The sequence below is a fragment of the Trichoplusia ni genome, chromosome 6, assembly GCF_003590095.1.
Source record: "Trichoplusia ni isolate ovarian cell line Hi5 chromosome 6, tn1, whole genome shotgun sequence".
Classification (NCBI taxonomy): domain Eukaryota; kingdom Metazoa; phylum Arthropoda; class Insecta; order Lepidoptera; family Noctuidae; genus Trichoplusia; species Trichoplusia ni.
In genome coordinates this window covers 12,172,222-12,198,715 of record NC_039483.1, presented here as the reverse complement: position 1 = coordinate 12,198,715, position 26,494 = coordinate 12,172,222, and the positions used below count along the sequence as shown (strand labels likewise).

Here is a 26,494-nt window from a genome sequence, read left to right as displayed (position 1 = left end):
TAAGCATAGAATGACAATGTTTTTCATGTCTCAGTGCCCAATGATGAGTAGAGGTATAGAGGTAATAAAAACATAAATACGTTATTAAAATAATATATTTTATTGTAATGAAGTGGCATAATCGAAAGTCGATACTTAGTAGTAATGTAACATGTAAATATAACTGCAAGGAACCAGCACAATGGCACGATTTTGTTTTTTCTATATTTTATGAATAGGTTTATAATGTGCAATCACGTATAAATTAATTTGTATTTAGTAAAAAAAAACTTTATACCGGAACGCACGTTGAAAGATATTATTTAATAACTCTTTGTATATTATTAATAATGTAGGCATTATTATACAATTAGAATCAACTCTTAGGACTAGTATTCAACAGGAAAGTATCATAATACATAATGTACAATACTCAGAAGTACTAAAGGAAGATAAAACTAAAAAATAATGAAAGTAATTTCCTTGTCTGGAATAAATATGCAGATCTGCATATAAAAGTTAATAAGTTATATAATAAATGAGTCGCCATTTTCATTTTTACCACGTTTACAAAAATATCGGACTCAAATATATACAAATTATTTAACCAAGCCGGAATAGTGAGAGACAGATAGACAGTTTTTACGTTCATAGGAATAAATAGAATGGAAACACTAAACACGCACCTTTTGGTTACCCTATTGTAACCAAAACATATGTGTTCGTAAATATTATTTGAGTAGCTACTTACTTTTAGTACCTCTGAGTGCTTGTTGTAGTTGATATTAGTTTGAATTCATAAATTATGGTACAGTATTATAAATGCAGAAATTCGAGGACGCATAATTGAATAAACTTGGAAGGAGAATACAAGAATGTTTCTCATAAATACGGCAGTATATAAGTGACAGCTTTCTTTCATTATTTATTGCTTTTCACTAGTAATATACCTTATATAAATTACATATTTCCCACTATTATTAACAAAAGATTCCTATAACAAATAGTAATATGGGACATCTAGTGTGCTCTTTTAATACTTATAATATCATGTTATGTAAAACTAGATTGCTATTCTGATTTAGTTTTTATAAATAACAACAACGAACAAAAGGGAACAACTACTATTAAATGCAAACATAAGACTTTAGTTAAATAATGAACACAGGGTTGTAATAGGTATTTATAACTAATTATGCTTGAAACTAGGGAACATTGTGTATCGTTTTAGGTGGGATATATGAAGAGGTACAGCTAAGCTATTGAAGTCAGTGGGAATGGTGCATATTCAGTCCGTAAGATCAGTAACTATTGTCATTATGTGAGACTTTATAAACTAATTATAATAACTATTTTTCTAGGAGAGTAACTATAGGCAATCGCGCCATTCTTGAGTTTCTATTCAAATTATACAACAAAATCAAAAACGTTTCTATAAGTAACATAAATCGATGTCACGACATAATGTTTTTGAATTTTTTAATAATTATAAAAATAGTAATTTGGTTATTTTTAATGTGCAGATTACTATCCAATACTGTCTTGGCTAATTTTGACGTTACGGTCATTGAACATAACAGGGTCACGAGAAGGCGGTCACTCGGGGACGTAAATTTATACTTAAAAAAGATAAGTAAACATAAATAGGTATTTATTGATTTTGGCATTAGCGGATTGAGTGGCAGCTTTAGAGCAAGTATATAAGCTTAATCATGCATGATAAGGTCTCTTGCCATTACTCTATTATAACTTAGGGCAGTTTATCGCAAGTTAAACAACAAACCAGCAAAATAAAAACTTTGCATATGAATAAATTTATCGCACACTTTACGAGCATATAATTATATATCCCTTACAATCGGATATCCTACTTTATAAAATATTATAAATTAGTAATATTTTACATGTAAAACTGTAACAACTTATACTAATTGAAGACTGCTCTGTATATGTTAAATCGTGAGTCGATCGTTAATGTTACACCTAGGTCGTCTCTATACATTACATTATATCTAAACAAAGTGCTATAATATTCAAATCCATACAAGTGCTTGAAAATAGACTAACAGTAAGCAATAGCATCAGGAATAATTAAATTAACACCTAATAAATTACCAAAACCAAAACAACGTAAAAGTAAATTTTATGTTACTAGAAATCACGATCGATTATGTAAGGTCGCCTATCTTGCTATATTTAACGCAGTGTAGGTAGTATAAGACTATCTAATACTGAAGGGACGCAATATTACTTTGTTCAAATTGTATTAAGACTTTTGTTCCATGCTAATTGGATGGGATTCGACGACATACTGGGTTGATAAAATCCTAGCGTACATCGTGCAACTTTAATAGCGTTTTTTTAATGCAAGTCACATTCAATTTTAATCAATATCAGGGTTTAAAATAATTGTAATTAAAACCGATTTTGACAGTTTAAACAATATTTTACGACCTTACATGTTCGTTATGATCTTAAATACTATTGGTGTACATCAGTAGATATTCTATCTGAAGGTGTTGTCACGCCGTGACGTTTCAGCACAGCAGCCGGTTCAGTGGCAAAGCAGTCGAAATTTGTATCAAGAAAAAGTTCCTGTACAAACCGTCTGGCACATAACATGTACGTGTCTCTTGCCAGTAATGCGCATACGTCAGAGTAAACACAGGGACTCCGGAATACCTCTAGATGCCGCTGCTTCATCGACAGAAGAACAGACCGAGCCTGGAAGAGTAGAAAAAAATATTTGTTATTGCTATAAAACTAAAAAAAAACTATATCAAAAACATTTTTGGTCACAACAAAAAATAATAGTTTTCCATATAACATACCTGTCTTAAGTGTATGGGGTTGGACATGAAATGTACTTGATGTAACAACTCCGCTTGCGGGCCACGATCAGCCTTTTCGTTTACCGGACTGCGGGTGTCTTTGGTGATGGAGCCAGAAGCATCCATATCTAAATAATTAAGAAAATAAGCGTAAACTTAGAGTGTTTTCTATCCTTTATGTTAGGAGCTAACTGTCGAAAGCAATATAAGACGTAGGCGCAAGGATCTTACCAGCAAAGAACGCTTCGCGTAATTCATGTGAAGAAGGCGGCCGGGTTCGAACGCAAGCCAAACAATCCGCAGTTGCATGTCTCCACTTTCTGCTAGAGGAACTGGATACTTCAGTAACCACAGCACCTATACTTTGAGCCACACTTTCACCGTCGGCGGCAATCGACCGATTAGGGTCTAATCCATCCTGCACTTGACTTGTACCCTGTGAGTCTTCATTATTTGCAGCGACATTTTCACTTTTATTTTCATTATTGACTGTTTTAACGCTTCCTTCAGCAGTTTTCTTAGATAAAGTGTTAGTAACATTTTCATCTTCATTTACAGTTGTGACTAGCCTCTTAGGTTTGTCTTTAGGTGTTCTCGTATTTGTGTCATTCGGTTCTACACTTGCTGTAGATGTATCGGCATTAGAGGCCACTGTTGTGTCAGTTTTATCCGAATTAGAACTAGCCTTATGTAGTTGCACTGCAATAATGTTTGAACCAGCTAAAAATAATAAAAAATAAAGATAAATTCATCCCTACAAATCCAGACTAATCATTTATTTTGTTAATTGATTATACCTTTTTGGGATGTTAGCTTTTGGCTATCAGGTGTAGCTCGAGATTTGTTTTCTGTGCTTGCACTACTAGTATCTACGAGGAAAGATGGAAGGCGACCACGTTTCGTATGTTCACTTTTGTCAGTATCTTCATCATATTTCTCTTCATCTCTGAAAGAACAACTTTGTTAGTTTTTACACTTATATGACCAATTCACATATTTGTGCCTTTTCATACAACCTGTTTTGTAAAGTAACACAAGTAATCATGATGGTTTTCAAGGATAGGAATAGCATTGAGGAAGAAAAAGATGTTAGGTACCGAGGAAAGAGTTCCATGAGGTCCCTGGGAAGGCAGATGCCGATGTACGCGGGTGAATGCGCGGAGGAGTTAGGCGGCGGCTGCGGCAGCGTAGCGCTCGGAGTGCGGCGTCTGGCGCCCGCCGGGCCCGCGCCCACACCCACTGCGGGTGGGGACGAGCGAGAGCTCTCGCCCAAGGGAAGGGGCTTCCAATCGTACTCCAACAGGCTAAACGGGACAATGCAACAATCATTATTAGAAGTTATTTTCCATAGGGTCATACATGGTGATGCAATGGTGGTGATAATAGACATTATTCACAGAAGCTATATCAATGTTACCCTAAAAAACTACAAATGGCAGGAGAGTATTAACCAGTGACACATGGCACAATAGAACTTGCATGAATTTACAATACATTCAAAATCTCATTCTTCATTACAAGTTTTAGAGTATAGTCATTAGAGTAAGTAGAGAGTGATAGTATTACAAAAACAATACCTGAGCTTTGTCATTCTTTCTTTAGTTGTTTTAGCTCTGTCTCTCAGTGAAGAGAACGGCTTCGTACGTCGATTGGTGTCCGAAAGTAACCAACTAAGGTCGTCCATTTCGGTAGAGCCTGTAGCCGCGCTTTCCGACAAATGAGGCCTGTAATAATTAAATGTTAATAAATAGATGCTTATTTAAATTAATCAACAAATATACTGAAATTCCTGATAATATAAAATGTTACAATACCTTCGATTTAGTGACTTCAAAGTAGCATATCCTGTCATATCCATTTGGGACGGAGGTGAACTGGCTACTTCATGACCAGCGAAACCTGTTAAACCAAAACGTTTTAATCAATTCAGCAAGTCTTGTTATCATGAATAATATATACTTTTCGGTATTTTAAGTAAAGTGAATCAGACTATTTGTAAGTGTTTTTACTCAAACAGGTAACTTACTTGAGGTGGAAGTCCGTCGCTGCAGTTCTGGTATTTTCGGCCGATGTGAACTATTACTGCTCTTCATACCATACAAACTAGACGAACTTGGTATAGGACTGAGAGTTAAAACTCTATCCCTGTGAAATTGAATGTCATTAGAAAAATATTGTTGTTTACATCGTTTGGAGATGTTTTTGTAGGGATACTTACGGAATAGCGTATTTCCCTAGAAATGAATCACAACTACTGACTCCACTGGTGCTGGATTCACTAGTGTTCCTCACTCTGCCCTCGTGTGCGTGCTCTAGTGAGTTCATTCTGCCTATAACTAATCTATTTTCCATTCGATGTGGTCCATGGCGCTCGTAGCTTGAGCAGTCCCGCAGTATGTCCACAGTTCTCGATTCAGACAATGTAGGCCGGTCGTGGGAACTAGAGACACCTTGCGATGGTAGCGTATGCGACTTTCTCTTGTCCGGTCGCCCGTCAGCGTAAACCTTATTGTCCGTAACATCCTGGTCTTTAATTTCGGATGTGTCGGCCGATATTGACCCAGTCTTTCCAAACTGTTTCGTTGTTTCCGAATGTAAGCTTTCTGCTACGCTTTGGTCGGTATGGTCTGAATGTTCGCTTAGCTCTGCATCATAAGCATTGTAACGGCATTCCGGAGAGGTTACATAGTAATGCACATTTGAACCCTGTTCAAAGTTACAGCCTGAAGTTTCATCGGGGATGATTGGGAACTGGTCATATCGTGTGTGTCGTACGCACAGCCAACCTGTAAAAACGAAGTTTTATGAGTAATCGATCTGACAGGAACACTACACAAAAATGTATTATGCGATTATCCTTACCAAGATCAGATAGTAGGTTAGCACCGTCGTATGTACTTCCGATAAGACCAAGAACATAAAAGGCTGTCGCTCGCACGGAATACACGGGGTTGTATTTGGCTAATCTGACGATGTGAACAAGGACAGAGTCCTCTAAATAGCCGTTACTTAAACTCATAAGTTGTTGAAGTCCTTGAGAAGTGACTGCGGTATTGCCGACAGCCCACAAAGAGGCCTTTATATCGGCTATTTCTTGTTCCGTAGCGCACTTTTTACGTTGCAGAATCTGAGAAAGATTTTTTTATATTATTTTATGTGTAAAATTGTACAGAATTAATTAATTGTGGAGTCTCATAACTAAACTAGCTATAACTGTGTTTTTTAATTTGTAAAACATTTTTTTTCGAACTAATCGCTAAATTCATCTTTATAAAGAAAACATGCTTTTGGTAATATTCAGGAACCGAAGACTCTTTTTATATTTTTTATAAAATCTGATATCGTAGTTTGTTTTAATTTTGTAATAGTATTTGTGGCAGTGCTTTGTGCTAGGTACCTTGTAGTGTTCGGGCAGCACGGCGGCCAGCAGCGCGCGCGCGCGGGCGGCGGGCGGCGCGCGCGGCGCCAGCGCGGCGTGCACGTGCGGCGGCGGGCGCGCGGCGCGCCGGGCGCGGGGCAGGCCGCGCGCGCCGCCCGCGGAGCTCACCGCCAGCGCCTCGTGCACGCCCGCCTCCACCAGCCGCACGTACCTGCAACGCCGACGACTCTAAGCGACCACTGACACTACGTGAGGGCTACTACTGACCAAACTAGGAGCTACTGTTAACGATCCTGCTCACAAACCGAGTCAAGATTCATAGTACTAGACAGGCGACCATAGTTTTTAAAGAAAGTATTGCTGTCTGTCTGCCTGTCTCACTTTCAAGCCTAACAGCTACACGATTTAATTAAATTTAGTACACAGATAGTCTAGAGCCTGAGAAAGGACATGGCTACTTTTTAACTGGAAAAAAAGGAGGTAATGAGGGCGACATTCGAAAGAAACTTTAAGATTTGGCTTAAATATTTTTTATTTAAAAAAATGAAATATATTCACAGAGCGGTTTTAAGCTATGATTATTATTTACTATTTTAAGTGTAGAATAGGTTATGGGGATTCATATTATAAATGCGAATGTTTGTAAGAAGGTTTGCATGTTTGTTTAACACGCAAAATCTACCGGATTTTACGATTTTGAGAAAACTATGCAGTAAAGTGGACTTGCGGGCAACAGCTAGTAATAAATTTAAATACTTTTATGATAATAGTTACCGATAATTATAAGATTTCGTCCAAAAATCGAGATGTTTCTTGAGAAATGCAATGGATTTCGCATCAACCGATTGAACAGCGACGGAAACTTCGAGACTTAACCACAGCAAATATCCACGATCGCTGACCGCTCCAAAATCAAGAGACGAAGGATCCGCGGCCTTGTCCAGATGACAGTTTTGACAGAGCAACTCCTTCATCGTTACCAATTTTTCGACGTACGACTACAGAAAAAAAAAACTTATTGATTCACTTATATTCAGAAACCTTGTAGTGTTAGACAAAAAATAAGGAGTATAACTTACAGGAACGTGATAAGCTTCTTCCAATATCGTTAGGGCAATTTTTATCACGGCCTTCGATTCATCTTTGACTTGACCAATCAACATCTGCAGTATCCAAGTGTCCATATCAACACCCGTGTTCACTTCAGGGTTATCTTTATGCGTCGACTTCATATGATCCAAATTCTTTTTCAATTTTGCCTTTCTCCGCACTAATTCACGCGATTTCGTCGACGCACGCAACAGAACGTTTAGAAATTGTGTCGTGTATAATCTTGAAGCTTGAATGTTGCATGTTAATGTTTTTGCCAGAATATCCCTCGGATATGAGTCCAAAGTATAATCAAGACTAGATATTACTAACTTCACATAACAACTGTGATGAGTTTTTGTTGATAGTTCTAAAAGACTGGAAAAATAAATTACATTAGTTTAATACAATATATCATTATATCATTTTTTATTGTACTTTAAAATTACTTACTTTTCATATAGTCCAGTCTGTTTGAATAGCCTCAAGCCGCTGTGTGAATGACAAAGTTGTCCAATAAAGAGGAAGTACATCTGACACATAGTGTTGCACATGTGCTGTGGACTGAACAGGCACTCGTGAGCCTTTAAACCTGTCTCAATAGCCTCTATTTGGCGACTCACGTCTGAGAACAGATCTTCCAGGAGTCTTTGGCAGTCAAGCTGAGGAAATACCAAAACATAATAAATAAATTACGATAATATGTTAGTAAGGAAAAAAATCATCGTAAAACTAATTCTTACATCATTATGTCTCAATAGATGTCTAATAAGTTGGCAGCCGGCGCGCGTTGCGGAGTGGCCGTGGCAAGTACTTGACAAATCAGTATGGGAATATTTATTGGAAGACGGCTTCAAATAATTAATTATACGAGTGACCCAAGCTTTATGACCGCTATCGTTTAGGTTTAATAAAGGAGTGTCGTTTTCCTGAAAAAAAAAGTAATCATTATTAGGATACTTAGAACTTTTAGCAAAGGTTTTACTTTCGAATGTGGTTATGTACCTTCAATATAGTCCTAATAATATCCCAATTCCACGTGTTACCGTCTTTATTTTGCATTACCAATGTACAACGGATCAAGTTGTCGCTATCACGTTCAAATAAGTTGAAGAATTTCGCAGATTTAGTAACTCTACTGACGGCAGCACTAGTCCGTGAACTGACACTTTTACTTTTCACTAAAGCACCCACGTTTCTGTTAGGAACATCGGCTCGCGAGCCAACACTGTGCCTTTGTTTTAATTCGTTTTCATTATCAGAATCATTCAAAAATTCAATACTATTTTCTTTATGAAACGAAACGTCATGTTTAGGTTTAACCATACTGGCGTTGTCTTTTTCTTTTCGACTCTTTGTGTTATCTTCTACTTTTTCTCTAAATGCACCACTGCAATACTGTATAATATGGTCTAGGAACAAGCTGCTACTCGCCGGCCTAGCTTCGAGCATGGAGTGCAGTCTTCGTAAGGCGGCCACCGCGGCTAGCGCCTGCGGCTTGCCGGCCGAAGCCTGAGACATGAGCGTCGGTAGCGCCGGCGTTATACTACATATTTGAGGAGGTAGATATAGGTGTATTAAATGCAATAGTTGACCCAATAATACAGTCGCTCGGACCGATATAAATGTATCACTTGTAACAATCACTTCAGCTAACCCGTCCAACAATCCAGCCTGAAAATATAAAGAAATAATTTAATAGTACCGTATAAGTAGATGAGTTTATAATTTGAAAATCCTCATGACATACCTCTAAGAAACACTGAAGTAAGAGCGCGAGATGAATTTCAATTATATCTGGGCCCGTAGCACCGAGATGAGGTAATATGGCAGTGCCTTCGGCGGCAACAAAACCTTCGTTTAGTCGCCAAGAATCCTAAAAGAACACCACATAATATTTACATGTCACTTATGTTATACCCAAAACCGATAAAAGTTACTGAAATAGAACTTACTTGAAAATCAGATGGATCAACTGCATCCAAAGCTACAGAAATCTCATCTGTCCATTCTGGTTGCGGTAATCCGACTAGCTCGTACAATAGATCCAAAATTGCTTTCTAGAAGTAAATTATACAATTACAGTAATAAGATCAAAAATGTCGATTACTTCTCATCTTACAAAACTTATGACTGTTTTGTTTACTCACTCGAACCTCTAATCGCGGAAGATATAGAGCGGCAACTAACGCCCGCAGCCCGCCCGTGCTACAAGGGTGACAGAAGTGAAGCAAGCCAGGCCAACTGCGCAGCACACACAGCAGCGCCAGCCGACTACATGTGAATCTCATCTCACGTTCATCTCTAATCATGTTCGATAAAAGAAAAACACGAATTAAGTTATTTATTTTTAATAATAATATTATATTATATATTTAAATTAACTGTGGAAATTATAGTATTGATTTAACGCACCTGCTAGTCTCAGTACCGGCTGGACGGAAGTGAAAATCACAGTATGGTGAACTAAGACACATCAGATCGATGCGTGCAGATCTTCGTGAGACAGGATCGTTCAGCGCGTGCAGCAACACGCCGCACAGCGCTTCAGCCATGCGGGGGGTAGCACATTCTGCTAGCTGTCGAGTCACTGCGTTCACACCGCCACATGATATGAACATGTCGGGGTTCAATACGCCTTGAAAAATTTTTTAAGTCCCTTTAATTCCTTGTGTCGCGGGGTGATACACTAACATAGAACTCACATAGACAATAACACCCAGGCTCAGAACAAGCATTCGTGGATCACACAAATGCTTGTCCTACGCGGGGATCGAACCCGCGACACGATGCGCACAGCGGGTTTGGTTTGGTGACCCTCACCACTCGGCTATCCGTGCAGGCCAATTGTTAACTATTAGACGGAATGTAGTAACACATGATATGGTGTTTGAAGAGCGAGAGAGAAAGAAAAAAAATGTGCTGTAAAATATTTTCATCTACAGTTATTGCAGATAATTTGTAAGACACATGGTAAGACTCACATATCTCGGCCAGCGTGGCGATGGCCGGCCTGGCCAGGCGGTCGCCCGTGCCGTCGCCGGCGCTGGCGGCGCGCGCCACGGCGGCCAGGCAGCGCAGCAGGCCGTGCTCCACGAAGGCGCCGCGCTGCAGCCGCGCGCCCTGCGCCGCGCCCACCACCGCCACCACGCGCCGGACCACGCGTAACGCTTGTGCACGCTCCTCTTCGTTCCGGAGCATTAAATCCATTGATCTGGGATATATCAAGAATTTATAAGAAGCAACTGAACAGCAGTAAAAATGTAAAATAAAAACGTGGCAATATTGCTTTTCCCTAAAACTTACAACTTATGGAATATGGGTATAATTTAAATATTAAATAGGCTCTAATGCCTTTTATGCAGGCTTAGCAGATAGCAACAGATTTCATATGCTCATAGCTGAACGTTCAAACCCAAGGTAGCTGTTTAAATAAAACTATTTCTTAAACATGACGGAAAGTATTTAAAAAAATATTTCCCTTTTTTTCATCAATTGTACATTAACATACAAGTATATTTGCACTACTATATTTCTATCAAAACGCAAGAAAAATATGTTGCATATTTTTGGAACCAACAAAATACAACATTATTGAGTGTAGCTTGCTTTTTCTACATATTAATAAGTAAAAGCTATAATTCAAAAACTTTTTAATTTGCTTACTTATATCAGTATGAAAGTCTTACAGTATTTTCACACGAAAAAAGTACATTATGACAATATAGTGGATAATGTTATTAAAATTATCTGTCTAATGATTTAATGATATGGTTATAATACATGACTTATTTTTAAAAGTCAACAATATATTCACAAAGATTACTATGGAAAATATGAATGCAATTTTTTGTTTTTTAGGATTCAGCTTTAAATTTTACTGATTCATCATATTCAGTTAATATGAAAGAATAACACTTACCTTATAACTAAATATGGTAATTTCAAATTATTAAATGTTGCTACATCACTTTCTGTCTTAATCAAGTAGCGTAATACTCTTAAGGCTGCTGCTCTAATTACCATAGATTCATCTACTAGACTCACACGAATACTGAAAATTATAATTATATTATTTTTAATAATATCTCACGAAACTGATTTATATCATCAGCTTTGTGACGTTATGTCAAGTTACAGGACTATGTTCTCACCATGTCATTAGTTCATCAGGTGTAAAGCCTAAATTACTTCTATCTTCTTTACATAATAAGGTGACTAAGGCATTTAAGTAGGACAGTTTACGGCTATCAGAGCCATTTTTCTGCATGCCTCTCAGACCTATCTTGAATTCCATAGGATTAGTCTTGTTGGTGGGTGAGGTGTCATTGTGTAATGTTCTCTTCGAATAGAGTCCCTGCAGTATTTCTTTTATGTTTTCTTCAGGTGTTTTATTCTTAGTGTCCAATTTGAATAAATCACTCTGTTTACCTGTAATGTACATTTTAGACGTGTTACGAAATAATTGAATTTAGAGCGTGAAATATAGTTTACATCTCCATTAACAAAATACTAATATTATATGATAAATACAGGCATACTATTTCAATTAATACCCAAAAAAATTACAAATATTTACCTTTCCTGCGACTCAACCAATTTTCGTAGGAGGTAGCCATTATAACATTTTTTACGCAACAGTGTGTGAAAGTAATGGGTATTCTTATATTACAGCAACGTGTAGGGACATAAATACTTTCAGTAATTCCTATATGAATTAGACATAGATCATAAAATAAGCTGTAATTCAGTCCTGTTTTCTCACACACCAACACCACACATTTGATTTGACATATACCTACTTTGACTGTCTTTGACTGACAAGTTTATCCTGCAATTTAAAAAAGTTTGAAGATTGTCCTTGGGCTTAAAAAAACTATCGTCGTTTATAAATTAGGTTTTATAAGTGACTTCAAGAAATAAACACTACTTATTCCCCAAACTAAGTACGTATTTTTTAATACATTGATTTATTAAAATCACAAAAACTAAATAGTATCGAAAACCCATTTCTTCATTGAAAATAAATGTGGAATTCTATTCTAAATGAATCGTTAACTTACTTACTTATTAAGCAAGAAGACCTGGATTTATTTAAGTATATACCACTAGGCACACAAATTAACGATTAAATTGTGTTCAACACTTTTAAATGAAATAGACCAATCGATCAAAGCTGCAAAAATAAGCTTAGCCATCATCAAGAGAAAGCTGAAAGTAATATTTTATATCATTACCGAGAGCCGACGTATACAAGATTATTTATTAACGGATCCATGCAATAGCTGGGCTAAGATGATGAATGCTGTACCAGATCATCATCTGGCATTGTAATCTTATCGCGAGAACTTTCACGGCAATTATCATTACAATAGTAAAATACCTAGGCAATAAACGTAACTGTACAGACTGGGCTGAGCGCAATTTTATCCATAAAATAAATAAAACTTGAAGAATTTTATTTTGTACGACTGTCTGTTATATCTTTCTGTCTCAGCTGCTTTTTGAGCTGTCTAAGTATTGATCATTTATTTTCTACTTGTTCTTTCATATAAAATATCTTTAGAGTAGTTTGTTTTTAATTCATTATACGAACAAGAAGGTTTTATGAGAATTCCAAAATCAAATTACACGTAGCATGGCAACAAAACGCTTCGAAAATTAACAAATTACGACGCACTATCTGCTGTTCATTGTCTATGGAGGCGTAGTGAGGTGGTGAAGAGACTGCTGTGGAATCGTACGAAGAAATCCCTAAAGTGTATTTTTATGAAAAGTGAAGTGCGCTCTTCGATACGAAAACGGATTACTGCCATCACTTTAGTTTTGGATAATGCTAGACCCAATTGATACTATCGACATGAAATCATGTCGAATATGCTTGACAAACAACAAACCATTATGTCCCCTTTTCAGATATAAATTGTCTGGTAATTATGCTGAAATGCTTACAGCGATTGCCGACGTAAAGGTAAGTTTCATAAGCTACTATTTTGTTTACAAACTGATCCTAGTCTTGTAGTCTGTCAGTCGATTTCGGTATTTACTCTTTTACTAACTATATTTAGTGCCGGGACTAGTGAAAACCGATAAGCGCGGGAGATTGTCCTGTAACGTTTGATTCAAGAATTGGTGATAAATTCTAATTGTGTAGCGAAATAAATGTTACTATGATGTCTATCCGAAAGCTTTTAATGTGGTTATTGATTACATTTATATCATAGTCTTCAACTTGAATGTGTTGTTAAGAGCTAAGACCCATGTAAACATATATTTGTTTGCAGGTGTCATCAAATGATGGCTTGCCAGAAAAGATTTGCCTTAAATGCTGCCTTACTTTGGAAAAGGCATACCTACTTAAAACAGTGGCTGAAAGGTAACAGAACCATTTGAATCAATACTAATATAGTAGATTGTTATGTTAGTGTATATAATATAAATTAATTTTTAACTTTTTGGTACACACCTAGTTCTGCTTTTCATCAAACTTGAATTTTGGTTATTTATAATATCATAATAATCTTTTATAAAATTATAAATTACAGGTCAGATAAAAAGCTAAGAAAAATTTTGGCCAAGGAAAGAGAGAGTGTCCCAACCAAGAAAATCGCATTTGACTCTTTCACTGACATCAAAAGTGAAATTGGACCTCTGACAATAAAGTCTGAACCAAAATGGGAAATGGAAATAGAGGTACCAGAGGGAAGCAAGCCAGTTGAGACCATGGACGGAAAAGATATTGTCATTGCCAACACAGTCATAAGAAAAGTAGATCCAAATGCAGAAGAGATTAAATTTGATAATAGTAGTGATGATGTTCAGCTTACATGGAAAACTACTAAGACTAGTATTAATGCCAAACAAGATCCAGATGTAAGTACTTAAAAAAATGCAAAGCATTTGAGTAGTGTGTTTTAAAAACACAAGATTTAAGCCTGAACTTCTGGATTACTTAAACCGTCTAGGCTTTTTATTCATTATTTTCTAGTTAACCAAGCTGTTGACAAATTAGAAAACTCTTATGGAAGCACAAATTAAATATGTTCTATTCCAAATCCACAATATTTTCAAGTTTTTATAAGTGTGTTCAAATTATTTTAAATGAAAATTAAAAAGCTTTTTTAATTTATATCTGTTTGTAGATTGAATACCTAGACGACAATGTATTTCAAGATGATGATGTATATCAAGACGATGATGATGATGACTATATTCCACCAGTTGAAAAACCCAAGACTAAATTCAAAAAACCAAAACTGTCTGATATAAAAGTGTTTAAAGGAAAAACTGTTGTAAGAACAGTGAAATTGGTAAAGAAATCTAAGGATAGTTATGATGATGATGATACAGGCAGGTCAAGGGATGAAAACAAAACAAGATCTACTACAATTACTTGCTGTAGGTATAACAGAAAGTACCAGTAACACATTATGTATCTCTTGTCTATAAATAATTTGCTTATGATTCCTAAATTTCAGACCCTATAATGAAAAATGGTTCTAGAGGTTCACCTATACTTTTAAAGCGGCCAAAAGATGCAACTGTATTAAAGGTTCATACTGGATACAAAAGCAAAGTGCCTGGATCATCTGATGGTAGTAAAGGTTTACGTAGGGACAAGCCTGTGAGAATGGTGCGGACTGCTGTCAGTAAACAGAGAGAGAAACTTGTGTGCCCTGTGTGTGGCATTCTTACTTACACATTGGGCAATCATATAGCCACTCACCAAGGTAGATATTTCTTTATAACTGTATGGATCTGTTTTAAGACTGTAATTTATGTCACATCAATACTGTTGTTTAAGTTCTATTCAGACTTCAGCTACATCATAATAATTTGACGACCTCCGTGGTCGAGTGGCGTACGCACCGGTTTCAAGGTGTCGCTAGCTCTGAGGTCCCGGGTTCGATCCTCGGTCGGGATGTAAAAATGTGTAAAAATGTAAAAATTCACATTTCTACATTGTCTCGGGTCTGGGTGTTTGTGGTACCCTCGTTGTATCTGAATTCCATAACACAAGTGCTTTAGCAACTTACTTTGGGTTCAGAACAATGTATGTGATGTTGTCTGCATTTATTTATTTATTTTATTTATCATAATTCATTATCTTCCTTCTTACAGAGAAAAAGAGATACACTTGTTCACAATGTCCAAGGTCCTTTGCTCAAAAGAGTAATTTACTAGTACATGCAAAGCAACACACAGGGGTCAAAGACCATATTTGTGAAATATGTGGTGCTGGCTTCTATAGTCAGAAATCTTTGGTTAGGTAAGCAATAGTTTTTACTTTTAATGAGGAGTGTAATGATATAATGTAATTGTGGACATTTAGAGTAATAACAAGTTTTGTTTTTTCAGACATAATTTAATTCATAAAGGAGACAGACCATTTTCCTGTAATTTGTGTACAAAGAGATTTATTGCTGTAAGTATAATTATATTTTTTTTGTCTCTGTTACTAGATCATAATAAAATATGTAATGAAATTAAAAAAAACCCCAATATGTGCTGAAGGACAATAAGTGCAATTGATGTATTTCAGCGTTGTGATCTGAATCGGCACCTGCGTATACATTCGGGTTACAAACCATTCAAATGTAACACTTGCACAATGTCGTTCAACGCGAAACATCAGTTGCAAAACCACGAGAGAATGCACACCGGGGAGCGGCCGTACACATGCCAGGTGCGTCATAGCCTTTACCAGATCTCTTGTCACGTTGCAGATGGCAGGACTGCGCCGCCATATGGCGATCCATACTGGTGACAAAAGGTTCAACTGTGACTTCTGCTATAAAAAATTCACGCAAAGCCACCATCTGCAGAACCATTTGCTTATCCACACAGGCGATAGACCCTATACTTGCGAGGTCAGTAGGCCCTACTAATAGTTTGAACGCCAGACCAGCAGTTTAAGCTTGAAAATGATACCAAACTAGATTTTAGACCCTAAAACCCTTCTCATATCTTTTGAGTAATTAACATAGGTCATATAAATGTTTTGTGGTGAAAAATAACGCATAGGTTTTTTTGGTACTTAGCGTTTTTGCTAATTACACATCATTATCGCTGATCTGTTGGACCTATCATATTCAACCAACCCACCTGCCTGAACCTATGACTTTTTAGAATTCATTATAATAATTTATTTTTTTACACAGAGGTCTTGAATATGGTTTACTAAGAATTGTATTTAATTTCAGGTATGTAATGTGGCATTTAGTTACAAAGTGAACCTTAATAACCATGTGTCTAAGGTTCATGGCATCAATCTTAAGTTCAAGTCAATTCACACTGTTACCGAGGACGTGTTACGACGAGAGATGGGCATGGTCAATGAGACGAGAGTTGCGATATCGCATATTATGCCGCAGTTGGGAGAAGTCCCCACACCAGCCGCTCATGAGACTGTACTATCCTTGTCCTGATCCGAGTATGAAAAACAATTTTCGTAAAGGTATTACAAATAGAGAAATGTGCAAGCGGCAGTAAACATTTTGAACATTCTGAACACGACTTATCAAGTGCAACCTATTATGTCTGAACAAGCAAGTTAGTGCACAACTTCAGATATCAAGTTGATAGTTACTGAATTTTTTATAGGTAGGTAATAATGTTTTAATTTTTACACCTATTGTTTTAATTTGTTTGTCTTAGTTCAGAGCGACTACGATGTTTCCGATTTTATTTTAGATGTTGGTAACTTAATTTTTTGTGATTATTGTCGAGAGTCATGTTGAATTGTATAAAAGCTAGATTTATGTTAAGACATTTAAATATAACTGTTGAAAATGAAAACTATGATTGTGTTACTACAATACTTGTAAATATTTTCATTAACATAGGATTTGTTAATACTTAATAAACGAGATTTCTGATATAAAAATGGTTTGCTTTAAAACAAACATCGACATATTTTATTAGACTTTCTTTTTAAATAAAAATACCAGTTTCTTAGCTTGAATACCCGATATTTTTAATCATTGGCTACCGTCCATAAGTTGAAAAAATACTTCCACTTACGGACATAATAGCCTTCGTGTTAAAGCAGAAAATACGTTTTTTCCAGGCATTACGAGTCGCAATCGTAGTTATAGTTCAAAAAATGTGTATCTACTGTGAAGCTTTTTTTGTTATTACCTCCTTATTTTATGAATTTCAGTTTAATTCAGGTATATTGTATAGCAACAAGACGGGCACAAATTGTTAGAAATGTAGAAATGGAATAAAACATAATATACAGGGTGTACGTTTTATTGTTTTTACATTGTGGCTTTAGTCACCCCTCTTACTGATATTAAAAATATAAATTCGTTTTGCGTTCTCAAATACATTTTTAGGCATTTTTCTTGCAGCATGATTATTAATTTTAATTTTCAAAAATGTAGTCTCGGGTGCACACGCATCCGACGCTCACTGGACGTTTTTCAGCAACCCATTTCAATTTCAATTCGTGAGGTAGTTCCAAAGATTCTTGCTTTGACCATTCTCGTCTTCTTATTACTATTAGCTATAAAAATAAAAATATAGTATTTAAATCAATTCAGGCCTTGAAAATAATGTTAAGTAAAATTATTTTTCTTACTTCGTATAAGTTTTCCTTGCAAATGTACGGCGGTAGACAGGTTTTTTGCGAACCGTTGCAATTTCTGGTCTCAACGTAACGCGGATATACGTCCTCACCCAAATCTTTTGTAGTTTTCTGAAATGTAAATTTGAACATTTACTTTAAAAATTGTATAAAAATAACGGTAACAATAATATAATATAGGCAAGAGTCTTACGTTGTATTGGCAGCTACAAGGAGGGTCCGGTATAGCTTGCTGAAAACATTTTTTTAAGATTAATAAGTAATATTACAAGGATATAAATTAGATAATTTGTAGTAGATTCCCATGTTGTGCATACCTACCCTATACTTGGACTCTATAAAATGTAGAATAAAATAGGTAAAACGTCATTCCTATTAATTGTTTCAGTTGGAAGACAGTTGTACAAGTGTTTTGTGGCAGTATGCGGAGGCCAGAACACTATTATTTTGAACTAGCTTTGCCAGCGGCTTCGTTCGCGTTGAAAAACGATTTAGGCAGATTTTTTTAAACAAATTCCCTACTACAGTAACAGATCAAACTCAGATTAGCATTCAGCCGTTGCCGAGTTAATCGCACACAAACACACAGAAAAACGTGTCGTATGGTATGGGAATGGTTTATGCACGCAGCATTCTTTAAAAAATATCAATGTATAGGTTTCACTTCTCTACGATTTTATTTCTATGTATAGATCAACACAGTTTCACACAATGAGCCCTAGAATCAGCTAATAAATATGTTTTACTTACGTTAAACTTCTTAACTTTAATGTTACCCCTTTTTCGAGTCCTTGTTTCCACGGAGTTGTCCAATAAAATGACATCATTGCGTATCATATTGGCATAGTCCACTATGAATGCCGATAGTTCTTCCGGGTTCGAAGGATCCGGTTTTATAAAATCTGTGCCATAGTCATTGCCTAGACTGCCTGCATTGTCTAGTATTTCACCGTCCCTGGCTAATCGCACGACGTAATTCTTTCTTTTGCGAGTTCTTTGGTCTTCTAGCATATACTCGTCAACGTTAGATTGTTTTAAGGCCATCACTTTAGGGACTAATGATTGAATTAAAATGAAAAGTCCAAAACATACTATTACGAAAACGAGCGGTCGAGTAATCTTAAAAAAATACAACAAATATTAATTAAATCTCTATTAATACCTATATATTTTATTACAAAATATTCAAAGAGTTCTTACCATGACTAGTCCGCTTACTACAGGCACCACAAGACTAATAAATACCCTTGGAAAATTTTCCTCCCTTATATAGGAGGATTTGATTGATAGGTGGATAAAAGGGTCCATTAGGTAGCGTAGAATCCCGTGTTGTGTTATTTATAAATGATCATAGACAGATGATATTGGGTTACACTTTTCTAGTTGATATGTAGGTGTAACAATAGATTCTTGATATATCAGCTTATTGAATAGGCTTTGACATTTCGTCGTAGGTCTAATAAATGAATGGTCTAATTTCACTTGCTTCACGCTCGCGTACTTACTGTTTTTAGCTTTTCGGGTGAGAAAATGGGATTTTTTTTTTATAAATTAACTGTAGCATACTTCGAAGCCGTTGGAGTATGTTAAAAATCCATTATACCATTGAATAACTGTTATTGAATTCGTCTATTTATTAAGTGTGTGTTTGAAAAAATATACATTAGGTTATTTACCTCCTTTTAAGTAGTAGTAGATACACATGGAGTATATGTGTTTTTATACGATATGTAGTTTAATAATAATCGATCTCAAATCTCGATCAATCACGCCTTAGACTTCTGCTGGGGTAGGATTCGAATTCTGTGTCTTTTGAAAGAAAAATACTACTTTAATTCGCTGTGGACTTGTGAAACTTAGGGTCGTCGCACACGGGCCACCGGCCACAACTACAATACGCCGCGGCGCCGCTACAGGCATATTTACTGTAGTTTATAGGGACTCGCCGCATAAGATTGAAGCTAGTGGTCGCCGCACGCTACAATACAAGGCTCGCTCTTCTATACAAACTACAGGAAATATATTATGTAGCGGCGTTTTGTTGCTGTGGCCAGTGGCCCGTGTTCGGGAGCCCTTAGTTTTCCGTACTAATAGTAGTTTTAAAGAAACAAGAACATTTTTAATTGTTGTTATAGCGGCACATATACATAATCATTAAATCAAATGCATCATTAACGTATCATGAGATACAGCCTGGTGGCAGGCGGACAAATAGCAGAGCCTTACTTATAGCTACGACGCTTGGTTTTTATTATTTGGGTGCAAACTTAAAAATAAGATTAGTTGACAAGGTTGTAGGTAGGAATAACAAAATAGTAATTTGTAGTAATATTTAATTTATGTAATTACAATCATTTATCAGCTCATTTAAATAACAAATCAACTTAAAACACAACAAATTAAAGTTATTTAAGTGTCTGCCAAATTAAGAAAATAATTTCAGTCGTTCATTAAGAATATTAGCGCCTGTTTCACAATCACTGATTAGCTGCTATCTGACAGGTAAAATGAAATGTTTGACATTCTTTGTAAGAAAAAATTACAAATAATTTAACGGGATCTTATGTGGCGGTCGTGATCAGGCCTTTATTCTCCTTAATTTATAATTAAAGCATAAGTATTTACCAGTGACCAGTAATACAATCAGGCTACTTACAAAGTCTCTGCTTACATAATCTTTTTTTTCTTCTTAAAATAATCTTTTGGACTTCGAAACTCAACCATTCTGATTATAGAGCTAGGATTTTTTTTCCTGAGAGTTTAAAATAAAAAAGTAAGTCTAAGTATAGTTACCGGCACCGATCTTCAGCGCTCGGCGGAAGAGTGGGGATCGCTTTGTGCAACGTAAAATAAAACGCCAATAAATTGTCCGTACTCGTCGTCTTGCGGCGCATGCAACTGCAGCAAATAACGAATTTAAAAAAATCACTTCTGCGCAGGTGAAGGTCAGCGCTCAAGATCCGTGCCGGTAACTATACTTATTTATAACACTAGTAGGTGATAGGGATTTTATTAGATTCTATGGCTTTCATCGCCTGTTCAAAGGCTAATGCCGCTTGGGGTCCTTCGAAAGGATTTTCTACTACACCGCCTTTTATAACGCCGTGAGCTCTAAGCACTAAATCTCTCATAATGGCCTTCTCTTGTTGTAAAACCTCCTCGTTCATTACGTATACAGATCTTCGTTTCAAGAATACGCCATGCTTTTTGAAGCAGTGCCGGTTGAAGTCGTGTTTATAACTGTATGGTTGTGAGCAGATCTGAAATTGATAATTTTTAATAGCAATCTTTGGAGTATGTGCAACAACTTGGTATTTCATTAAAAATCTTGAAACCCCTATAGGATCATGTAGTGATTAAGGAAATATATCAAAAGAGTGTAAAAGGCCAATTTGAAGTAAAAAGTTTTTGATTTGATGATGATGATTAGTAAAGTAAGTATAGTCTATATGTAGATTTACCTATCCTACTATTTAAAGCTGGATAGAAATTCTGTAAGCGAGTGTTTGTTATTTCGAGCGGGGTTCGAGAAAGAAATATAAAGTGGCCTATGTTTTAGAAACAAATAAATAAGTAACATAAGAAAAAGATATACCTCGCATTTGAAGGGTCGCTCGCCAGTATGGACTCGCAAGTGATGGCGCAGATTATACTTTGTTATAAATGTCATAGGACATAATTCACATTGAATAGGTTTGTTTCCAAAATTATGAATCATCATATGCCGTGTCAGTATAGCTTTCTAAAATTAAAAACAAAATTGGTCACATTAATTCAGAAAAATTACATGCAAAAAAAGGAAAAATTTAAACATACCCTCTTAAAAGCTTTGCTACATATATCACAGACGTGTTTTTTCTCATCACGATGAACTGCCATGTGACTAAAAAAAATTAGGGTAAAATTAATAAACCGTTATGTTTATTTACTTTACAAAACAGTAGATAGAATTATTGTTTGCTAGAATATTGTATTTGTATAGGTAGTACCTACCTTTTCAAACTACCTTTACAATTGAAAGCTGCAATACATTGATCACATTTAAAAGTTCTGTTCGGATTATGCTTTTTCTTATGCTCAGTTAAAGTAGGAGCCGAAAAGAATGCTTTGTCACACTTATCACATTTAAATTTTCTTTCAGCTGAAAAATAAAGGCATTATTTATGTACGATTTGCGCTCCAGTATTTATACCAAATTAAAGAGGGAATAAATTCTGTTTGGTATTAAGGTCACTTCCAAAACAAGCGTATAGCCGATTGTGAGCTGCTGATCTGATTCTTATCTCACTGTGATCCCGTTTGAGAAAGTGAAAATAAACGGCATTATTCGTTTTGTCTGTAGCAAAGGAAAAATTGAATATTTGTGGAAATACAATGAACAATATGAGATGAAGGATTGACACACATATCAATCGCTCGTAGTTTGCTGACTATACGATTACTTGGTTCAAGCGCGGATTAAGGTTGTAAGATATGTTCGTCGGCATCGAGCCTCCGCTTAGGCATAATATTACTTACCTGTGTGTAGTAAAATGTGTGAGTTTATGGACTTAGATAGTTTGCCACAATACGGACAAACATTTAGTTTTGTACATGCCTTTTTCCTTGGCTTCCGAGACAATCTTTGGGTAGCTTCTGTACGAGCTAACCTGAGGTCATCTATAAACTTGGGCTTGATTGGTTTCATGCTAGGATATTTTGTCCAATTTTTACTATTACTTTTAGGTTTTCCAGTAGTTTTGTTTTCTAAAACAAATTGTTTGAGAACATTTTATATAGTCTTTTCATAAAGGTTATAAACAAAATCTATATCTATACTAATATATAAAGCTGAAGAGTTTATTTGTTTGTTTGTTTGAACGCGCTAATCTCAACTACTGGTCCAAATTGAAAAATTATTTTGTGTAGAATAGACCATTCATTGAGGAAGGCTTTAGGCTATAAACTATCACGCTGCGACTAATAGGAGCGAAGATACTATGGAAAATGTGAAAAAAACAGGGCAGGTATAAATCATAATTTATATGTTCTACCCACGGGGACGAAGTCGCGGGCAACAGCTAGTCTTAAATAAAGCACATATTAGTACATTGCATTTAGCTGTAAAATTAAACCGTTTTCGAAAATGAATTAAATGAATGTCTTATGTATACTTAGAAAGGTCTAGACACGCGGTAGCGGCAGGTAAGAAGGTATACCATAAAATATATCTTTGAATACTTACTTTTGTTTTTTGTTATGCCTATTCTGGCTTTCTTTTTTTTTAATTTACGAGATTTTAAATCATTTTCCAAACTGTAGTCACTCCCCGAGTCTTGGCCATATTCATCAACACCTATGTCATAATCATGCTAAAATTAAAGTATAAAATGTAAGTTGTTAGCATGAATTAAAGAAGTAAAATTGATATATACTTCTTTAATTAAAAGATTTTACAAAACAAATTAACTCATAAGGAGGTTATATTGACCTTATTACCTTTATAATGATAAAAAAATATAACTTATATACTTTCATAAGCAAAGTTATAAAAGTTATGAATATTGTCGTATAATTAAATGAGAGAGTTATAGTAAATTTATGGCAGTTGTACTAAAAATTATGTTTCTTATGTTAAAAACTGATTCACTCGCAAAGCAAGCAAACACACATGCAAATTATTATCAGATGCAAGTCCATCCAATCTGTGTTATCTAGTTTTATTTTAAGCCTACGAAATAACTACTGTACTAATATATCATATTTTTGTGATGTAGGGCTGTAACTTGAAATTACATCAACCAAACTGAAAAAAATGTAGGCTTAGTTTGTGGTTCATAGCAAGGGTCTTAATATAAATTTACTCTTTGTATAAATAAAGACTTATTATTATCATTACTTACATAGTCATGATCATTGTCAGATTCAGTTTTAATTGAATTAAGAAATTCATTGACTGAAAGTGATGTTTTATCAGTATGCACAGGTTCAATTTTCTTTATAACAGTGTTGTTGTAAGCTATACTTTGGGAGCCATCTTTAAATAATTCTGCAGGTAGTTGTTGCACAGGAGGTAAAGGTTTACTATCCAATTCTATTTCAATCTTAATTTTAATGTCATTTATGTCCCTAAAACTAATTCTTTTTAAGTTTGAAGCTTCTTGTAGAGTAATTTCAGCACTGTAAAAATGGAGAGAAGCATTAGTCTTGCTGTGATTTTTTTTTCCAGTTTGTAGTATTGCTCCGCAGAGCTAGCAATTAAAATCCAATTCATTTGTAATTTAAAATGGTTAATTTATAGTCATAGTCACTCTCTATTATTGTAAATATACTTACTCTTCTATTAAAACTTTAAAATCATAAGCTTCAGTGAGCTTTTTACAACATGAATAACATAATTTATCATTTATCTCGTCTTCAGGTCGTATCTGCAAGAATAACAATAATGAAGTTTATGTATAACCCGGTGTTGTATTTTAGTGATATCTGCAATAGCTGTCATATAGTCATAAAAATATTATTATCAAATAAACACCTTCACATTAGCAATAGAAGTCATCATGTAAGCATAAGTAGTATCATCTTTTTTTTCATATATTGAACGCAAGTTTTTGCGAATCTTTAAACATATACGACATTTGTCCGATATCATTTTTGAAACTTATATTTGTTTATTTATTTATTTTTAAAGCTTGTTTTTAAGGTTATGTCTTACATAGACGCCAGCAGATGGTCATTCTGACAGTGACACTAATGACAGACTTAATAGACTTATTTTTTATCATATATTATGGACCAGTCTTATTAAAGAATGAGAATGATCATAAAAAAAAGTGAAAAATAAAATGACTGCCTACTAATGGGGTTGTAAATAAGCTGAATTTTATGATGTTCAAATGATTTCTTGTTTTAATTTTTCAGTTAATTTGGCTCTCAAATAAGTATTAAGAAAAATCATTGTTAGTTTAACGCAGTAACCCAGGAATACGTTCATGACCTCACCTTTAAATGCTGCTGACATATTAAGTGCTTAAATATATTAATAGCTGTCTCCTATCTTTGCAGACAAAAGTAAAAGATGAAGATTTATAAATTATACCATTTTTTAATATTATACCATACAGCCGGCTCCGTAGACTATTTTATTCCTGTGACACTGACATTGACTTAAGATTGACAAATAGTGACGTACACTATAAAATATTTTGGGGTCCTTGAAATGACTCGTATTTCTAGGACTATCTTCGCATGATTTATGTAGGGTCATCTATGAATTAGGTTAGCTTGATTGGCAGTGACCTATTTTTGCCCATGTTCCTTTTAAGGACTGCTACCTATCTCGATGAGTCGCGTGGGACCCAATATATTTTTTTCTACAACTTTAAACTAAATCTGATACTACTCGAATACATATTAATAAAGTTGGAGTATCCGCTGGAAATATTGAAATAACCGAAATAATATTTTTTACAATTTTTGTCTGTCTGTTTGTTGCGGCTAATCCCTACCTACAGGGTTGGACCGATTTTGACCGGGCTTTTATTAGCAGATAGCTAATCTATACTTATAATAAATATTGTAATAAGGAGTAACTTGGGCTTCTTTTATTTCCCACTGAAATGTTGCAATGTCCAAGTACCTAGTACCAACCTGTCGAGTAGGTACCTACCGTGCGCAAAATGTTCAATAAAACTACCTAATACAGAAATACTGCTGATGAATCCAAACTAATATTATAAATGCGAAAGTAACTCTGTCTGTCTGTCTTTCTGTCAGTCTGTCTGTCTTTTCTTCACGCCTAAACTACTGAACCGATTTGTGTGAAATTTGGTACAGACATAGTTTGAAACTTGAGAAAGGACATAGGATAGTTTTTATTACAAAAAATAAAAATAAAAAATAAAATTTATTACGGACATACTATATAATAGTGCCATCTATTGGTCAAATGTCGAGCTGTTCCTATGCTCCGTAGATAGATGGCGTTAATCGCGCAATGGTGTCATTACACGTGTTCGGTTCATGTTATTGTTTTAATTCATCGGAAAATCCATCAGAAAAATGTAAATAAACAGTAAAAAGGTGTAAAAAAAATAATATTAATATAATAAAAGTTTTACTACAAAGAAAATGCTCTAACGGAGTATAGATAATTCTATTAGTACTACGCGCAATGGTGTCGATGTTGAAAAATCCCGCGAGATCGGGAACTATGTGAGTAAAACCAAAAATCTGCCGGAAGTCACTGTTCCACGCGAACGAAGTCGCGGGCAAAAGCTAGTGATTATATAAATACTAAAACCAAACAACAAATATAAACTCATTTACTTCTTTTGTTAAATTCCACGCGGATGAAGTCGCATGTCCAGCTGGCAGCTAGTACTTCCATAAAGCTGTAGGGGTACGAATAGAGGCGAATACCTACTTAGCAAGCGACTTCGGTAGTTTTTGACTTTTTCGTAAATAATTTCCTTAATTCCATAGGCGTAGCAGTGATTTGTATCTTTGAACTCCAGCCCTCGATACCTATAAGCTATGATAAAACCGCAGGAAAAACAGGTAGGTACAGGCGTCGTTTTTCCTGCGCTTGTATGGGTGAGCTATCCAAAGTTTGAACCGATTATTAATTAGGTATATTTTGTTAAA

The 26,494-nt window shown here is 35.4% G+C and overlaps 4 protein-coding genes across 5 annotated transcripts; 1 reads left to right on the top strand and 3 right to left on the bottom strand.

The window, feature by feature from the left end:
* Nucleotides 1-77: 77 nt before the first annotated feature.
* Nucleotides 78-12,105, bottom strand: LOC113494981 (rapamycin-insensitive companion of mTOR). The gene is made up of 24 exons (XM_026873534.1): nt 11,858-12,105; nt 11,433-11,709; nt 11,201-11,332; nt 10,263-10,492; nt 9,694-9,916; nt 9,429-9,582; nt 9,234-9,338; nt 9,029-9,154; nt 8,284-8,952; nt 8,022-8,207; nt 7,732-7,940; nt 7,269-7,656; nt 6,964-7,187; nt 6,208-6,400; nt 5,673-5,937; nt 5,029-5,596; nt 4,837-4,955; nt 4,625-4,709; nt 4,388-4,534; nt 3,908-4,114; nt 3,608-3,756; nt 3,042-3,530; nt 2,811-2,938; nt 78-2,703 (listed from the first exon to the last, which is right to left on the bottom strand). The coding sequence occupies exons 1-24, from the start codon at nt 11,895-11,897 to the stop codon at nt 2,461-2,463; spliced, it is 5,556 nt and encodes a 1,851-aa protein (XP_026729335.1). The 5' UTR covers nt 11,898-12,105; the 3' UTR covers nt 78-2,460.
* An 865-nt stretch (nt 12,106-12,970) lies between these two features.
* On the top strand, nt 12,971-17,521 carry LOC113494983 (zinc finger protein 436-like). Of its 2 annotated transcripts, none has more exons than XM_026873536.1 (9): nt 12,971-13,249; nt 13,563-13,654; nt 13,824-14,151; nt 14,421-14,676; nt 14,757-15,008; nt 15,400-15,547; nt 15,637-15,703; nt 16,005-16,148; nt 16,482-17,521. In XM_026873536.1, exons 1-9 carry the CDS (start codon nt 13,112-13,114, stop codon nt 16,704-16,706), a joined length of 1,650 nt encoding a protein of 549 aa, XP_026729337.1. In that variant the 5' UTR covers nt 12,971-13,111; the 3' UTR covers nt 16,707-17,521. The 2 variants fall into 2 exon arrangements, with proteins under 2 accessions (XP_026729337.1, XP_026729336.1); XM_026873535.1 differs by lacking the exon at nt 16,005-16,148 and adding an exon at nt 15,821-15,964 and having other exon boundaries at nt 12,972-13,249; nt 16,482-17,158.
* On the bottom strand, nt 16,922-18,994 carry LOC113495167 (prothoracicotropic hormone-like; the record flags this gene model as incomplete). Its single annotated transcript, XM_026873775.1, has 4 exons — nt 16,922-17,788; nt 17,864-17,980; nt 18,063-18,101; nt 18,620-18,994. Coding segments are annotated over 4 exons (672 nt in total), but the record flags the coding sequence as incomplete, so codon positions are not given.
* A 1,794-nt stretch (nt 18,995-20,788) lies between these two features.
* On the bottom strand, nt 20,789-25,086 carry LOC113494980 (zinc finger protein 626-like). The gene is made up of 9 exons (XM_026873533.1): nt 24,384-25,086; nt 24,185-24,276; nt 23,752-24,028; nt 23,094-23,220; nt 22,388-22,615; nt 21,863-22,010; nt 21,686-21,752; nt 21,465-21,611; nt 20,789-21,129 (listed from the first exon to the last, which is right to left on the bottom strand). The coding sequence occupies exons 1-9, from the start codon at nt 24,498-24,500 to the stop codon at nt 20,860-20,862; spliced, it is 1,473 nt and encodes a 490-aa protein (XP_026729334.1). The 5' UTR covers nt 24,501-25,086; the 3' UTR covers nt 20,789-20,859.
* Nucleotides 25,087-26,494: the final 1,408 nt, after the last annotated feature.

What these genes read in the sequence shown, in the direction of transcription:
- LOC113494983 (XM_026873536.1), top strand. Translation starts at nt 13,112, where the DNA reads ATGCTAGACCCAATTGATACTATCGACATGAAATCATGTCGAATATGC. An exon ending in CAGCGATTGCCGACGTAAAG is followed by an intron (nt 13,250 to 13,562) that starts GTAAGTTTCATA and finishes ATTTGTTTGCAG; the next exon opens with GTGTCATCAAATGATGGCTT. An exon ending in AGTCAGAAATCTTTGGTTAG is followed by an intron (nt 15,548 to 15,636) that starts GTAAGCAATAGT and finishes TTGTTTTTTCAG; the next exon opens with ACATAATTTAATTCATAAAG.
- LOC113494981 (XM_026873534.1), bottom strand. Translation starts at nt 11,897, where the DNA reads ATGGCTACCTCCTACGAAAATTGGTTGAGTCGCAGGAAAG. An exon ending in CGCCACGCTGGCCGAGATAT is followed by an intron (nt 9,917 to 10,262) that starts GTGAGTCTTACC and finishes AAATTTTTCAAG; the next exon opens with GCGTATTGAACCCCGACATG. An exon ending in TACTTCAGTGTTTCTTAGAG is followed by an intron (nt 8,953 to 9,028) that starts GTATGTCATGAG and finishes TTATATTTTCAG; the next exon opens with GCTGGATTGTTGGACGGGTT.
- LOC113494980 (XM_026873533.1), bottom strand. Translation starts at nt 24,500, where the DNA reads ATGATATCGGACAAATGTCGTATATGTTTAAAGATTCGCAAAAACTTG. An exon ending in CTGACAATGATCATGACTAT is followed by an intron (nt 23,221 to 23,751) that starts GTAAGTAATGAT and finishes CTTTAATTTTAG; the next exon opens with CATGATTATGACATAGGTGT. An exon ending in ACACATTTTACTACACACAG is followed by an intron (nt 22,011 to 22,387) that starts GTAAGTAATATT and finishes TTTATTTTTCAG; the next exon opens with CTGAAAGAAAATTTAAATGT.